The following is an 18,131-nucleotide window of genomic DNA, read 5'->3' as shown; positions in this document are numbered from 1 at the left end:
ACCCCGGAGGTTGTGGGTAGAAGTATCACCAAAGACACATTCTATTAGCCCCTTAAAGTGGACATAAGTACTGTTTTCTTAGAAACGAAACGAAAAAAGTGTTTTCTTCAGTGTAACAAACAAGCGAATAAATATTAACTTCGATATTTTATAAAGGTTCGATACTCTTAAAATAATTTTCGAACGACAAAAAATAAATCATAATACATTGATATATCATATACAGTACAACCAACCGGAAAACATAACACTGATTTAAGGGATAAACATCTTTCCAAATAAGTATTTTGTTATTGAAATATCTAAATATTATGATAGAATGTCTAAATAGTTTATTAATAAATATGAACCATTTTCTTTAAAATAAATAAGAGTTATATTTCATCAGAGCTTTGATGAACACTCTCTCTTCCCATAGAAACCAGATATGTAACAAACCGTATGTTTGTTAAATACTTGCCTTCTACTTTAACAGGTGTGCGTTAGTCTTAAATTACCATTATCTCGATAGGGAATGTCTATTTGATCGAGTACAATTCGATCATCATAACAAAACATCAATGTCGAGCGTATGATCAACTCACTGTGATAAGATATATCCGGGAAAATCGCAGGCTAATGAGAAGACGGTGGAACTGGATATGCATTCTCCAGACAAATGCCTGTTTTATTATGAAGTAGATCATTTCAAAAGGGAAAACCAATGAGTCATAAACAACTGTTTTACATACACTTTTCCGAATGATAACAATAAAGTATCAGAAATGAAAGCCGAAGTTGTGATTAAACTGTAAAATTTAAAGCAGATAAAGGTTTGCACATTGATTTTGATAGCAAATGAAAAAATTAAGATGTAACTAATATTTAAGACTACCCTTTTCTTATTTATGCAACATATTTATACGACAAAAACGAATCTTCGATAAGCAGGTTAAAGTAGTAAACAGTTGTCTGAATTTTGTCTGAGCAAAAATAAAATCGAACTACAGGGAAAAGACAAATAGTAGAATAATAGAATAGTTTCTATATGTTTTTCTATCATTCAATTCACGGTCATTTGATGTTTTCACATTCATGAGTCTTCCTTGTTCTGTTTAGTATGGATACTTACATTTGCTGACTCAATATCATTTGTATTTCTCAGCCATCGCCATCTTAAACAAGAAAATCATATACAGTGGTAAGCTGCACAACAATTGCACAGGCTCTTACTGCGATTTCAAAATGGGTTATGTGTTAAAAGGATTTTGTTTTAATTGAAAAGACCACAGCGGGATCACAAGCATCGGTTTAAAATAAATATGATTACACAAGCATTGCTTTTAAATAATGAAGTAAACCAATAAATCAGATTTGAATCGACAATATCAATATTTCAAAATGCAATCAATCAATTACAATAAAAATGAGTATTCATGTACGTGCGGCGAGCGAATTGTAGACATGATATAAGATAAATGGAAAACTATTGATGAAAAACAAATCACCATGAACTCATATCGAAACGTGTGTGTGTGTGTGTGTGTGTGTGTGTGTGTGTGTGTGTGTGTGTGTGTGTGTGTGCACTATTTAAATAAAAAAAATTCGTATAAAGCTCGTGCATTTCGTGCTGTTTTGGATCTTTTAGTTTACTCAACTCAAATGCTTATCATAACGTAATGGACAAATACGCCCTTAATTGTTATCCAGTTTGTTTGCTTGACAATGAGAACATAACACATATGTAACTCTGATTAAGGGGTTCTTTGGCTATAACATTTTGCCTATACGTATATAGGGTCTTTGTTATTTCTTGTAGGTTTCACTGTATCACAACGACGACTAAGAAACACTCGATGAAACACTAGGTCGTTTGGCAGACAGAGCCTTTGTCGACTTCCCTTTTTTTTTAATGATTTTCTTGAGATAATTAAATAGGTACTCTTTGGGACCACACGGTACTATGGTGCCGGGTCGTCTTGAATTCACTGAAGTAAATGGTTGGCAGATTCATCAAACGTAATTTGGAATGAAATTATTTGATTCAAATCATCATATTTCAGAATGTCTTGTGGAAAAGATAAGACAAATGTTTTACATATTAAGTATTTTGTACCAACTCTTGTTTATTTGTTTGTAAATATTCCATATAGCATCGCCACTGATCTGATTAATGATCATAATTATGTTCGAACATTCCATCGGCGTGAGAAGTTTTCGTATTAAGATCAAAAGAGAAGAATATTTCATATATTAGATATTTTGATGTTTCCAACATTGCCATATCATAACTGCATCATACAGCAATGTTGGGGCAATACATTTAGCAAGGGACTATCACCGATACTAGGCAGAACGGCTTTTATGTACCAATATATTTATATCACATCTTCTCTGGTAATCGAGCCTTTGTGTGGAGTAAGCCATTGCGTCTGTGATTAATGTAACTTTGATCTTGATTTTGAAGGGACAAGGATCACATTATGAAACTCTGAACGGAACACTCACATATTAACAACACAACAAACGCAGTTTGAAAACAGAAATACCGTAAGCGATACTTACTTATAAGTATCTTCCATGGCCGAGAGTGTAAGATAGGTTTATCCCGACTCGAGCGTAGGGTGTTTTGCGGAAACGAGGTTTACCGAGTTTCCGCAAAACACCCTGCGCGAAGGTTGGGATGAACCTATCTTACACGAGTGGCTATGGTAGATGCTTTTTCTCCCACCTCAGTTAAACAAAATTAAGTAAAAATGTATTTTTTGCTCGAACTATTTTGTGCGTAGTGAAAATAAATGCGTATGGATATGTGATAATTCGTGGTTGTCATGAATATGCGCGCAGTGATTCAGATTATGTTAATAGTCAAATCGGCCTTTAAATAGTTCTGAGGAGAGTGAATCATTATTTCTTGAAAGGTGCATGAAAACTTTTTTATGGATGTATTTGAAGCGAGAAATAATTAATTTAGTGATCTAAATATTGCTACAAAACAAGGTTTCTTTGATGCTACAGACGACAGTCTTCAACAAGGGAGGTGATTACAATGTGATTACCATTAAAAAGGACTTCCATACGGGCGTTTTATCTTTGCCCGTGGGCATTAAAAGAATATCTTAAATTTATGGATCTACTTATCTGAGGTGGGAGAAAAGTATTTTTCACGTTGTGTGCTTAAAAGACTGATTGAAGCAAACAAGTGTTTACAAGGCAGTTTTTAAATTTGTTCACTCTTGAATTAGTGCAGGCGGAATATTGTTCACTGCTTGTTTGTCAATAAAACTATTTACGGAATTGTTTTAAAATGCATTAACCAAGTTTCAAGGATATGGATAAGCGCTTTTTAATTATTAGGATTATTACAATACCAAAATATATTTACACTGACCGTACCAAGGTGGAATAAAAACAAGAATAACATCAATAACCGATGTCAGACTTGTTACTGCTTGTAAAAGCCATTATAAACACTACTCATTTTCCAGATATATTTGATGCATTCTGCGAAAAAAGAAAGTGTGAAAGAAAATCATATTATCGATTATCACTTAGATAATTTAAACACCAAAAGCTAGCTCAACCTGAAATCTGTGTCACTTGATTTCCTCCTAAGCGCCTGTTTATTAAAGCGTTTGATCTTAAAAATGTCATCTGTCTGCTGTTTCATTGGAACTAAGAAATACATAGTATTAAAAGCATTACGGTTTCACAGACAACTTTTGACATCATGATTTTACATTATGCTCTCACGTTTTTGTTGTCGAAAATAGGATTCAACCAAACAACATCAATACATTTAAGGACCAAGTTTCCAAGAAATTTTGAAATGAAACACATTTGTATGTTAAAATAAACATCTAAGACCAAATTGTAAAATTGTTTCGTGCGAATAAAGAGTATGATAACCGTACATATTCTTAGATAACAACATCTTAAGGAGATCAAAACATGCATTTCCAACACTTATTCTGAATAAAATGCAATGTAAAGAGCTTAGATTACTGATTTATATAAGTGATTGTCTATGATTTACAAATGACAAAATTAAAAATAGCATTATGAACAAACGTATTGCTTATGTATTGCATATACGAAGGTCAGTCGTTAAGCTTCCAGACTCTGCTTGTGATATCGAAACTGCTTACTTTAAAACCAAAATAATACAACAGTACGGAAGACAAATGTATTTGGAGGTGGTGTTGAGAAGTTTACAGGAAACAAACAGTATACAATAAAATAGCATCATCCTATTACACATAACCATGAACTACGCGGAGTATTTCGCAAAGCAAAGATAACGCGACGTAACGTTTATCGTTACGCATTTTCAAAATATTCGCCGCACGCACGGACATAAACTCGGTGTCTCTCTACCCACTTATCAAAAACATCTCTAAAACACACCAGGTCGTATCTTCGAATATGCGTCCTTGCAGCAATCGCCAGTTCCAGTAGCCATTCGGCCTTTCAGCGACGAAGCTCACCCTTTAACCTAGGGACCAACGCGAAATCCATTGGAGCCAGGTCTGGACTGTATGGAGGTGGCTGCAGAGGCTAATATTTAAGGAAGTCAATTGACATTAGCGTATTCGCCTGATGACTTTGCGCGTTGTCCTGGTGAAAAATCAAATTTTCTAAATCGCCACCTGGACGCTTCTTCCGTATTATGGCATTAGTCAGGTCCCGGCGAATTATCTGCAATAATTAAAAAATATCCATTTAACAGTTTTTGTTTTCTTTTTCCTTTATCGCAGTTTATTAATTATAATGATATCGCATAAACATTACATTTCATTAACGTATATATAACGTATTATATTTTTTTTTTCATAATGTATGTTTTATCAAAATATCATTTTAGTATTAAGAAATAACATTTTACCTTCTGGTAGTACGGCTTGTTAACTGTCTGGCCAGATGAGACTGCTTACTGAAGTAGAACTCCGCCGCTGTCTATGAAGAAAATTAACATCGTCTTGTCCAGTGACTTGGCAATGCGGGCTTTCTTTTGAGGAGGGGGATTGTGGAGTTCTCCATTAGATTGAGGCTCTTTTACTCTCGGACTCGTAGTAGTGCAGCCACGTTTTATCTGTTGTAACAATATTATCAAGGAAAGTCTTGCCGGAATTTCCCTAACGCCCCAGAAACTCCCTTGAAGATGCTACACGTATTTCCTTTTCTGTTACAGACAGCAATCTCGGCACGTAGCGTGAATATACTTTATTCATGCTGACGATTTTTAACAATATTATGAACTGTTTCATGGCACAAATGCATGATGGATGCTATTTCGTCAACCGACTTTAGTCTGTAGACGGAAATTTCACGTGTTACAGCACGAACATATTTGTCGCTGAATGTTGGCCGACAGGCTCTTTGGTTGTCTTTTAGTTCATCTCTGCCATCCGTGAAGCGCCGATGCATTTCAAAGACCAGTTTCGGCTGACCTTCTTTATAAGGTCCTTTTCCATAAACTGAAACGTTTCTGCAGGAGTCATTCCTGCACAACCGCAGAAATTAATCACAGCACGTTGCTCCGTCGAAATGACGTCAGTGTTTTTTTCCATTGCAACTGTTGTGGGTAGCGATACTTATCTTGCGATTTCTCAATTGTTAGAACGTCATGAAGTTCATATGACGTCAACATTTTCCAGAATAATTCACCAGATAAGTTTCTGACGTCACGTCTAAGGGTATGACTATAACGCGTCGAAATTAAAGGATTTGAGGGAAAATACGTTTATGTGTTGTTTCTTAGTATGTAAGTTTTCAAAGTGCTCCGTATAACCTGAACAACATGAATACATTTAAATAACAGTATTTATATATCCATCAAACATATGTAAGTTTTTGTTTACCTGACTGTAACGTGTCGCATTTTAATATCACAAGTGTTTAAACGATTGAATTAAAATGCGAATTTTATTAGGAAAGTCCGGGAATTTTACGACTGACCCTACACATACGTTCTAATGTGTAATACACTAAAAAGACAGAATACAATAATAAGGATAAGCTGAATTGCTTAAGACGTTTTGCGGTAAATGAGAGTTCACAAACATGTTACAAGATAGATGGTGTGCACTCTAAACAAATAACTCGGACAACAATGCATGTTTGTCTGCTATACAAACACAAATTGACAACGCATGACACACTGTCATGTAAATGCATTCGAAAGTATTGTTTGGCGATGTTAAAAGGTAAACGAGAGTTCAAAAACATGTTATAAGCAAGATGAATGTTTTTGCAATCAAAATATGCATGTTAGTCTGTAAATACAAATATATATTGACAACAAATAGCCAACTGTCTTGTAATACAAATATCTTTGGCATATTTGTTCTTTTCATTTTTGAGCTGGTATTTTTCTTATGCTCTTATAATATGCTCTTACTGTATTTTTGTTATTGGACTTTGCCTTTTGATATATTGCGACAATGATGCATTATGAGTTATTGTAGCATGGATAGTAAGTTCTGCACCAATCACCATGAATAAATGAAGATTAAAATCGAGATGTTTCTTTCCTTGAGATATTGCCAATACTTCATTCTAAATGGACTGTGACAAGGCATGTTTATAACTTCACATTAATAAAAATGATGCATACAATAGTTTTATCAGTCTTATTGTTCAATGTATGCAATTTGCAAACATATAAAGGAACGAATGTGTTTTTGGTTTAAAATAAGGTTACTCAGAGTCAATTAACTTGCCCGAATCTTATCATCATCTTACCTCAATGTCTTTTCGACCTCTATATAAAGCTAAGAGTTAACACTTACGTGTCTACTATAGTATGTATACACAATATTATTCGTCTGTATTGACACACGGCCGTTTACAAGTTCACCCTAAACAGTTGTTGATTTCTCAACGTCAATAATTGTTTAAAAATCAAATGTATTCGTTTTCTAGTCAACAGTTATTTTTGTTCAAAACCTCGATTTATTCGTATGCTGCACAACAATTATATTTGTTTAAAATAATAATGTCAAAAACATGTTTGCTACAGTTGGGTTTAAAGTAGTTCGTTTCTATTGAGGCTACAGAGTGCAACCATTCATCGGTCTATGTAACGAGTTTGTACTTGATGTATATGTAATACTTTCCTTAATGCTATGGGTGGTTAACAATAAATCAGAATTAAATAGACATATCAATACTTGATATCTATTTAATTAAGAAAATAAGAATGCCATATGCAGGTGGCGGTGCAATGTATCGGAAGAAAATATACAAAACAATTATTCAAAACGAAGCATCTCGATAATGATATTAAAATCAGGGGCAGCAAGTATGTTCACCAACCTTCCAATACAATCGTTTTTCCGGACTATGGTTGATCTTTACGTTTACTCAAATCGATACTGGTAATTTTCTTCGAAATTCTTCTTGTTTTACTCAAACCCTCTACCGACTAAATGTTTTGTATTTTCGACAGTGCGATCCTAACCTATAAATGTTTTGCAATGGGCAATTAGTTATATCAAATTATGTAAAGGATCGGATATAATTTTATGTTATAACTGCAAGTTTGACTCAATCAGAATAACAGATCCATGAAATTTGTAAATTTTAGACAGTCAGCAGCCTCAGTGCTATACTTTGTGAACGCATCGAAATGTATGTTATCCTATTAACAACTATTCCTTGAATGTTATAAGAAGTATAGTATGTTCTATGTATTTACCATGGGCAAAAAAACAGTTTTAGCAGATGAGTGATAATCTGTTTGGTACTTTAGAGATGTATCATTGTAAGTATCAAGATGAATAATACATTACACTGTAAAGATATGCCCCATCCTGATGATATCCGAGAACATAGCTGAGGAATTTGATATGTGTTCCCCAGACACTTAACATGCTCGATTCTAGTTAGACTCATATGCTCAGAATGAGTTTACCATGCTATATAGATATTCAGTCGTTTTATTAATCAATTGCAACAAAGTTACTCTCACAAAATTAGCCTCGTCAACTTTTCAAACATCTCTAAGTAACTGTTCGTGTGGCCTAGACAATAAACTATATTAATATATCATTTATATACCAAAATAATGTTGTTCAAAGCTGATATGTAATTAATTATAATTTAATTATGCCAAAACATGCATTTCCAACACTCATTCTGATTTAAAAAATGGCTTAGATTACTCATTTACATAAATCTTTGTCAATGATTAAAGCAAATATAGCTCAATGTCAAAACTGCAAATAACATTATGAACAAAGGTATTGCATATAAGTTGATATACGATCACAAACATACCCGTTATACGTACACATGTGCAATTGGTTGTAAGGTGCAATGTATAAGGAAGACAGCATTATGTAAACAGAATAAGTTTAATGCATTGATTAGCGATGTTGACGTTAACGAGTGTTTAAAATCATGTTATAGGCAAGATGTTATACGCTCACAACAAATAACTCGAACAGCAATGCCTGTTTGTTTGCTATCGAACCAGATATTTGAAACAAATAGCAAACTGTAATGTGAATGCATGCGAAAGCATTAGTTGGCGACGTAAGGAGGTAAACGAGAGTTCAAAACAAGTCATATGCAAGATGGATGTGTTTGCAATCCAAACAAATAATGCGGAAAAGTGACAAATATGAATGTTCGCCTATTCACACAAACATATATTTTAAATTGAACAACCAATAGCCAACTGTAATGTAATACAAAGTTTTTGGCAGATCTTTCCTTTTTCCACTTTGAACTAGTATCTTGCGTATACTCTTGTAATACACTTTTACTCTATTCTTGTTATTAGCCCTTGCCTTTTAATATATTGAGACATTCAAAAAATGTATGTTATAAATTACTGTAGCAATTATTTCCAGTATTGCATCAAAGACCATAAGGAAATGAAGGTCAAAATCGGAATGTTTCTTTCCTTTAGATATTGCCCATATTTCATTTTAAGTGGATTGATACAAACATCACATTAATAGAAATGAGGCATTGAACAATGTTCTAAGTAGTCGTTGGTTATGAAATTCACGTCTATTGCAAACATAGAAAGAAAACATAAATGTATTTTTGGTTTTAATTAAGGCACTCAGAGTCGTTTGACTTTCACATGTCTTCCTTATCCTCATCTTGTCCACTTGACCTCAATATAAAGTTTAGAGTTTACACTTACATGTCTACTATCAAATGTAGACCATATAATATTCATTTGTATTGACACAATGTCGTTTCTTAGATCATCCTAAACACTTATATATTTTCAACGATAATATTTGTTTAAAACCTTTAAATATTCGTATGCTACTCAACATATCTGTTTAACATAAGAACGTCATCTAGATGTTTGCTACAGGTTGTTTAAAAGTAATTCGATTCCATGCAGCTGAGGCAGCAGAGTGCAAACTATCATCTGTAACGATTGTGTACTTGATGGGTATGTAGTACTTTCCTGAATGCTATGGGTAGTTACTAATAAATAAGATTTTAATCGACGTGTCTACAATTAATATCTATTTAATTACGAAAATAAGAAACCCGTGTGCAGGTGTCTGTACAATGTATCGGAAGAAAACAATTATTCAAAAGAAAGCATCTCGGTATTCATATTAAAATTCGATGCAGCAATTTCGTACAACACCCGTCAAAGGAAATTGTTTTACGGACAATGGTTGATTTTTATATTTACTCAAATCGATGCTGGTAACATCCTTCGAGTTTTATTCTATCTTATTTAACTCAAACTCAAAATGTGTTTTATTTTTCAAAAATATTGTGAATGTGAATGCAAACATACTTAATCATCCTTTTGGATCAGATACAATACCTAAACGACATTGTTTTTCAATTATAATTAAATAAAGAAGCAAAAACATAACAATTCAACCAACAGCTAAGAACATATTATGATTAATGTGCATATTGTTAAGAATAATGTTTTTATGCTTTTAGCACGTGGTTTCCTGAATGAATGAAATAGGTAATTGTATTGCAGTTGATTGCATGTCAAAGGTTCTAACGATCAATGATTTTTTATGCTGGAAAAATATACGTACTGAATTGTTCGTTTAGTTCAAATTATCTTCGACATTAACTGAGTTGAAAACAATTAAGTTAATTCACTCAATTTAACCGGGATTTTCGCTGCTGAATTAATGATTTGAACAAAAATATATACACATGGATTCGTAAACAAAACTGCAATAAGTTATGTCAACGGTATTTTAAGTGTAACAAAAGCATTGAAATTGTGTTCAGAAATAAAGCATACATTGAAAAGACGACCAGGCATAAAATAATACAACAACATAGATTTGAGAGTGGAATGCAGCAACCAGATAATTATATACACTTCAATTTTATACCAGCAGCTATCTTTGTTTGCATGGGACCAATAACAACTGTTTAAGGTGATTTGTAAATAATTAAGAACCAAAGTTTGTGTAAACATATTGTACAATCAATGAAATTTGACGATCCTTTAGGTCCAACAAATATGAGTTGCTGTGAATGCCAATGCAAAATAAATCCCACTATTTTCTAAGATATCTTCTTTTAAAAAATAATGATGAGACTTGTATTTTTAATTTTGCAAGTATTGACAACTGTTGGGACAAGTCTGAATCATTTAACGCTAAATCTTTGTTTCATGATTATGAGGTCTAATCGTGGTGGTGTGTACTTGTGTTTGTGGTGTTTATGTATGTACTTGTCCATAGTTCATTTTGGATTAGGCCTGTTGGCAGTATGATACTACTTAATTTAATATAATTTTTCATTCAGATCAGTAAATTCTTTGATTTAACAATAACATATACAGGGATGAGTTCTGCTGCCGCAATATTGCGTGTTCTACGACGCAATATTCATACACATTCTACAAATTACTTCACTAAACATCAAACACGGACTACCGACATTTGAAAAGTTATGTCATTATCAATACATGTTTCGGTAAGTGCTCTTGAACGGCTAGTAAAGACAAAGGTGACAAATGCATAAATAACAGTTTAAGGTAGCTTTGTCTGCTACTTATATTATATACTTATTATTGATACTTATAAAAACAGCTCAAAGTGAAATAAATATGTCGACTATTTCGAATCTAAAGGAATTTAACAAATGCAAAAGTAAGATGTTTTCCCCAGACCATTATTTTCCAAGGTACTGTTTCTTACTAAATATATAAAAGATGCACCAAACAGCCGCTTAGCTAAATTCATCAACGCCGCATCTGCAGTTTTGTCCCTGATAATATCAGCCCTTAGTAAAAATGAACTGGTTACTTAATTTGTTCAGGAAGCAACCAAACTGTGGTCAAATAAATTCATTTTACTAAAGGACTTTCAAGTGACACTTTCATATCGATCGGAACGGAACACGCGTACGGATAAATAAAAAATACCAAACAACTTCTAGTGAAAAAGCTATTCTAATACGATATGTCACAAGCATTTCACAAGCTACATAGATAATACTGCCGGTAATAATCTTTAACTTAAAAAAAAGAACGCATACAGATGCATATGTTGACATATCTAGTCCTGTTCGTAATTTCCTCTTACACGAAAAAGATGCCTTTCCTTTGTGAATGCGGATGAGCTGTCAACATACTCTCTGAAATTGAAGCTTAACAATTGATGGATAAAATCGGTATTGAATTTCATGCTGTCTGTCTTGGTGTTAAAACACGCATGCGATGCGCCTCCTGGTTTGAATGAACAGAAATATACCTTTTCTATGATTCATACTACAAAAAATATTCTCTTGTCAACAAAGATGTTTATGAAATGATATAACTCTGAAATATATTTTCGAGCATCTTGTTTTGGTATGCAAAGGTTGGTACGTTGTGGAATTATGCTCGGAAGACTCAATAACACATTTATAAAATATAACTATCATTTGTTTCTATTTTTACCCAAATAATATTCATATCTGTGTAAGAATGTCATTGAAATTGATATTACAATTGATATTTCGCTGGTGTAATGTTTAACTGATAACTCTGAATAAGTTATTAAAACATGAAATACAGTTATTTTCCAACCCGAATGGATGATATTTTACGAAGATGTACTTAGTTTCTCTATTGAAACATTTATGCAATAAGTTAAAAGACCTGTCAGGTCACCGTTTTACTCATAACTTTGATCTTCGAAGTAATTTAACATATTATAGTATTATTTAAAAATGCTTGTACGGCGAACTCAGTCAGTTCATTGGAATAAATAATGTACAAAAATATGTATGGGATACTTTTTCCGACATTTTATTGTCCCTACAGCGTACCAAATACCGACAAAGAACACACTATTTTCAGCTGTAAAAATCTTGTTTTAAATTGTTTTTTTATAAATACATCCATAGCTTAAACGTGAACGTTGTTTATCATATACGTACGAGTTTAGTCTTATAAAAGGTTTGGATTTCCAGCTGAAAACCGCGCTCCGGTGATTAAGGGTTCCTTGGTCATTGTGGGTTATTATTGTGCTAAATAGGAACACGGCTTAATATTACAACTTTTATTAAAAATATAACTGTTCCGACATTATACCATGTACTGCATCAATTTTAAAGAAGTAAGGTTTTAAATTATTGTGTTTATTTAAACAATAGAAGTAATTGCCGTTTATTAGCAGCATATGTTAAAAATTAGACACATCAAATGTTGCCGAAATGTCGAAAATAGCAACGTTAGATAACAATCCATACGTTCAGCTTGTGACATTGAGTAATATGTTAGGTTTTGCTGTCGGGTCATTTTTTATATAGCTAATGTACTTTAAATAACTTGCATGAAACAAGCAATTATATCGGGTATTTATGGAGAGTCTGCACGCCTTAGACCCTCGGGCGGGACTGGAATCTGCCAGATCGTCTACCAGGCATGGATAAACGTCATGAAAATAGGCCAAATGGGAATTGGGGGAGGGCAGGTTATTGTTAATGGAAACTTGTCATTTATTAAAATAATCATAAATTCAGGATAATGAGCAACGCTTGTTTCATTGCAGAAACCTTATATCAAAATTGCATGAAAGGAAACAGTTTTGACACTTCTGATGGTCTGGATTACTGGAAAGAGCACACTCAAAGAACACTCATTGTAATAAATACTAAAAAATCAACAAATTATCATACAGCATTAATTCACATATGGAGCTGTGGTAAACATGTTAATACCATAGTGTGCTTATGAGACCAGAGTTTTTACTGAAATTCATGTCCTTCATTAGAGTTTACTTGTTCAGTTTCTTATTCGTTGTCCTTAAATATACCATGAAATATTGTTGTCAAAACATGTTTTAGTTGTTTAATAAACTAATGGAGGTTATTTATAAGATGATTGTACCGACGTTTTATTCCATTGACACATTCATAACAAGTAACATTTGTCAGTCAGATAGCATGCCAATGGCATGTTTATGGCGTTGCATTTAGTGGATTATAATGAAATAACAATTTGTTTCTGACATTTATCATTAGGTGTGTATTTCTTTTAAATAAAAAAGCTACTTATTTAAAAGGGAAACGAAACGAAAAAAGTGTTTAATTTGGTGAAAAAAACGAGCGAAAACATACAACATACAAACAAACAAGTTCGATATTTTATAGTGATTCGATACTCTTAAAATTATTTTCGAACGATTTATTAGATACTTTCATTCTATTTTAACAAGTGGGTGTTAGTCTTAAATATCAATTATATCAAAAGGGAATTCTATTTGATCGAGTACAATTCGATCATCATAACAAATCATCAATGTCGAGCGTATGATCAACTCACTGTGATAAGATATATTCGGGAAACTCGCAGGCTAATGAGGAGACGGTGGAAATGGATATGCACTCTCCAGACAGATACCTGTTTCATTATAAAGTAGATCATTTCGTAAAGGAAACCAATAACCCATATAATGTTTTACATACGCTTCTTAGAATGATAACAATAACCGCTGTCAGAAGTATTAAAGATGCAAACCGAGGTGATGATTTAACCGTCAAGTTACAAGCAGTTAAATAATTTTGATAGGAAATAAAGAAATAAAGAAATTACATACGTTGATAGCAATTCTCTGCTTGTTTATAAAAAATAATTGTACGACAAAAACAATTCCTTAATCAGCAATTTCCAAGTATTTTACACTTGTCTGCATTTCGACGCAGCAATAATAAGAGGCCATAGAAACAGAACGTATAAATAGCACATAAACAAAAACAAACAGTCAGACTACAAACAGACCAAGCTCGAACCAAAATAACTTTATCGATAAACATATGGCATTACCGGGTCAATAAAAATGAGTTCACTGTAACACGAGGTCACTGGGAGCTTTAATTAATTTGTAATGCCTTAGCATCACACTTGGACCGACATCTATCGTTAAATACAAAACAGAAAAATATAACAGATAATAATATTATGCTCACGTGAGTTTAGCCTTGTATGTCGTTAGGCGTATATTTGCTATAGTGATATCACTCCGCATGTGTACCGTCATGAGTTCTTATAATTCTTCGACGGAACATCACCACAGCATAGTTCTCAATTCAGAACAAATCAAACAAATGTAAGCTCAAACGCGGCATTGATTTGGTCATGGTGTTAACTTCAAGGTCTTCATAAGAAAACACTTAGTTTCGAACAGTCTTTTGCTGAAAGAGGTCTTATTTGAACATCTTGTTAGGGTAGGAATAATTTGCCTTACGTGCCTATAAGTCATTTTGAATTTGTGTATAAGAGGACTTAAACATACTGTTATATAACGATTTTTTGTTTCATTTATTATCCAAAAAGGCTCAAAAACTCTTTAATATCTCATGAGCAAGATTTAAGCAGTTGAGAGTTAACCACCGGTATCAATATGAATACGAATAGCACCGCGCCTATCCCATCCTAATGATACACGAAAACACGACAGAGAACTCGATATGTGTTCCAGAAACTTATTACTTCTCGACTACATGTGAAATTGTACTTAGAAACTCAATTTGAACGAATTTACTCGCACAGCATTGTCAAGTATTTAAACGTTAAAAAACAAAAGTGCATTATTCAGTTTCCCCATGTTAGTGGACTTAAACACACCCAATAAATGAAAAAGCTAAACCCCTCGTTGTCGAAACCGACAAAGTTTACCCTTAAAGCACGTTTATTTCGTGTGTTCGTCTCGTCTCTCGTCTTGGTGGCTTTTCGCGTTAACTTTTTTATAAAGTATAATATCTTGACGATGCTATGCTGTGTTTGGAGGTTAATTAGAGCGTTTTAACAACCATGCATATGTAAATACACATATTACTACCAAATCTTTTAAAGCTGTTATCATTAACTTATATTATAATGTGTATGTATAATTTTTCTTTCAATGTTTTTCGCGACGCAGTAAATGGTCAGATACAATGTATAATACTCTTTTAATTCAACAGCCATATTCATAGAGAAATGAAGGTCCGATTCTACAGTTCTTCAGGCATTGCCAATATTTTATTAAAGTGGACAGATTCAAACTGGCCAAGCTATGGAAAGAGATGAGTACATCATCACATTAATGCTAGTGATGCATTGGAACAATGGCTGTGAGTTTTTAATATCTGTAATACACGCAGTTTGAACAGAAGGAAACCAAGTTTAGAAAATGGCAGAACTATATTTGTAGGAAAAAGCGAAGTTTCTACCTGTTTTGTATCTTTCTATTCAATGTCTTTACATTTACATGTCTTCCTTGTTCTTAATTTCAGTATGTATACTTACATATGTTGACTCAATATTGTTTATCTTTTGTCAACCACGTCAATTTTTAACAAAGTAAATCAGATGCGACTTTATGCTGCACAATATTTGCATACCTTTTTACTACGATTTCAAAATGGGTATTGTTCACAATAACACGATTCAATTGAAAAAACATAGCAAGAACACTATCATCTAACAAAACATATTTTTACATAAACGTTGCTTTTAGATAATGAAGTTAACCAATAATTCAGATTTGAGTCGACAATAACAAAAATACAAATCAATTAAATCAATTTCAATTATTATAAAAACGCATTCCTAAAAGATCATCCTGATATTATCGAAATATACGGTGCATACAATGGTAGTAAACTGATTGTTAATCTTGTTAAATGAGTGTTGTACGATGAAACCGTAATCATGACAAACAAACTATCTTTGTTCTATTTGTGTCCGGTGCATTGATCAGAAACAATATATCACATCTTCTTAGTCTAATTTTATGACAAATATATAAGAAAGTCGATTAACTTTCGTAGAATATAAAACAATAAACGTTTATAAGAACCCTAGGTTTATCTTATTTCGTATTTCCTGTATGATTTTATTTTCGATGTTTTACTCTATCTCAAAAAAACATTTTTCAAAAGTACATACCAATATGATATAGGAATATTTTGTAATTGTTTACTTCATTGACCCCATCTTTTCCTAATTTATTTTTACAGTAAAATGACGCTTCCCCTTTAAGATTGAGTTTCAAATGTAATGTGGGCGGCTGAGTGGTCCATATTCTCTCTGAAATTGAAGCCTCACAATTGATTGATAAAATCAGTATTGAATTTCATGCTGTCTGTCTTGGTGTTAAAACCCACATGCGATGAGCCTCTTGGTTTGAATAATTTAGATATTTATCTTTTCAATGATTCATACTACGAAATAATTATTCTCCTTGGAATCTCAAAGTAATATGCACGTTTCTCATTTGTCAACAAATATGCTTATTAAATGATATAACTCATAAGCTTCAATAACACTTTTGAAAAAATACTTTTATTATTTGTTCCAAAACAATTTGTGTTTAAACATAAACAATCCATTTTAAATATGATTTATTTTTCTGGCAAAATTTGCTGTTTTAGAAGAGAGGTACTTATTTTGACGGGAAGGTATTTATCATTGATATTGATATCAAATTGATCTTTTGCTGGTGAAAGATAGTTCAAATCCGAGTGGATGATGTTTTTCGGCAACTAGTTTCTGTCGGGAAAGATAAATGACATTTGTTAAATCACTTGAAAGGTCACAGTGCTACTCATAAGTTTGATCGTCGACGTAATCCAACATATCATAGTATTGCTTAAAATTGCTTGTACGGCAAACTCAGTCGGTTCAAATGAAGAACGCACTATCTGGAAAATCCATGGATAATTGTTCCGACATTTAATCGTCTCTACAGCGTACCAGGTTGACAAGGGTTCCTTAGATATTGTGGGTTATTTCAGAGTTATAAAGAAGAACAGGTATTTAAAAGGTAACTTTAGCAAGATAATTCGATATATGAAATTATTTTTAACGCAGTTTAGTTTTAAATCCTGTTTATTTAATATATATATATATTAATCTACATGTAATTACATGAGTGTAACAAACAGTTATATCTGGCAAGTGTGCAGAGTCTAACCACTTGGCACGTCTTAGACCCTCGGGCGGGACTCTAATCTGCCAGATCTTCTACCAGGAATTGATAATTGTCATGAATATAAGCCATACGGGAATTGGGGGAGGGCAGGTTATTGTAAATGAAAACTTTCAGGAGAGCAACGCCTGTTTCCTTCCATAAGCCTCATATCGAAATTGCATGAGAAGTGAAATATATTAATATATCACTTGTGAAATGTTTTGTCACGGATATTACTAGTACATGTCAGAAAATATGTGCTCTTTTCAGGTGGTAGAGCCATAAGTTTTGTATTTAAGGTAAATTTTAGCATTATAATTCAATGTTAAAGAGTCGCTTTAGACCGCATTTAAACTAGTTTCACTTCGTGAAACTTATCGTATAGGTTGCTGTTTAAATAAGTTCGCAACCATTGCGCTAGCCTTATAACTATTTATTTCCTACTAATGTTTGCATAAAAGGCTTCAACAAGTTTTTGATTCCTCAATCTCACACTTGTGCCAAATGCCTTGTGACATAAGGGAGAACAAAATATATGCCATGCACGAATATTGCAGGCACAGTTTGACAGTGTGGACCCACACTCTATTAAATATTGGTAAAATTACTTGGAAACTGTTCATTAAAAACGTAAGGGATATGATCGACACTTTTCAAGCGTCTCCCGGGTTTTGGGATTAACTGAGTATCAATAAAAAATAACGTTAGGATACTTATTTTATAGATTTTGGCTTATGTGTGTCCTTG

At 33.0% G+C, this 18,131-nt stretch overlaps 1 protein-coding gene across 1 annotated transcript in view; it reads right to left on the bottom strand.

Annotated features, from left to right (window-relative positions):
* Positions 1–4,909: 4,909 nt before the first annotated feature.
* The window catches only part of LOC128214558 (protein pangolin, isoforms A/H/I/S-like), a 104,465-nt gene continuing 91,243 nt past the window's right edge, over positions 4,910–18,131 (bottom strand). Inside the window, exon 4 of the mRNA XM_052921091.1 lies at positions 4,910–5,071. Coding sequence (XP_052777051.1) covers positions 4,910–5,071 — 162 coding nt within the window. The remainder of the gene's footprint in view (positions 5,072–18,131) is intronic.

The sequence above is a fragment of the Mya arenaria genome, chromosome 2 (assembly GCF_026914265.1).
Source record: "Mya arenaria isolate MELC-2E11 chromosome 2, ASM2691426v1".
NCBI classification, from domain to species: domain Eukaryota; kingdom Metazoa; phylum Mollusca; class Bivalvia; order Myida; family Myidae; genus Mya; species Mya arenaria.
This window is presented reverse-complemented; position numbering and strand designations above follow the sequence as displayed.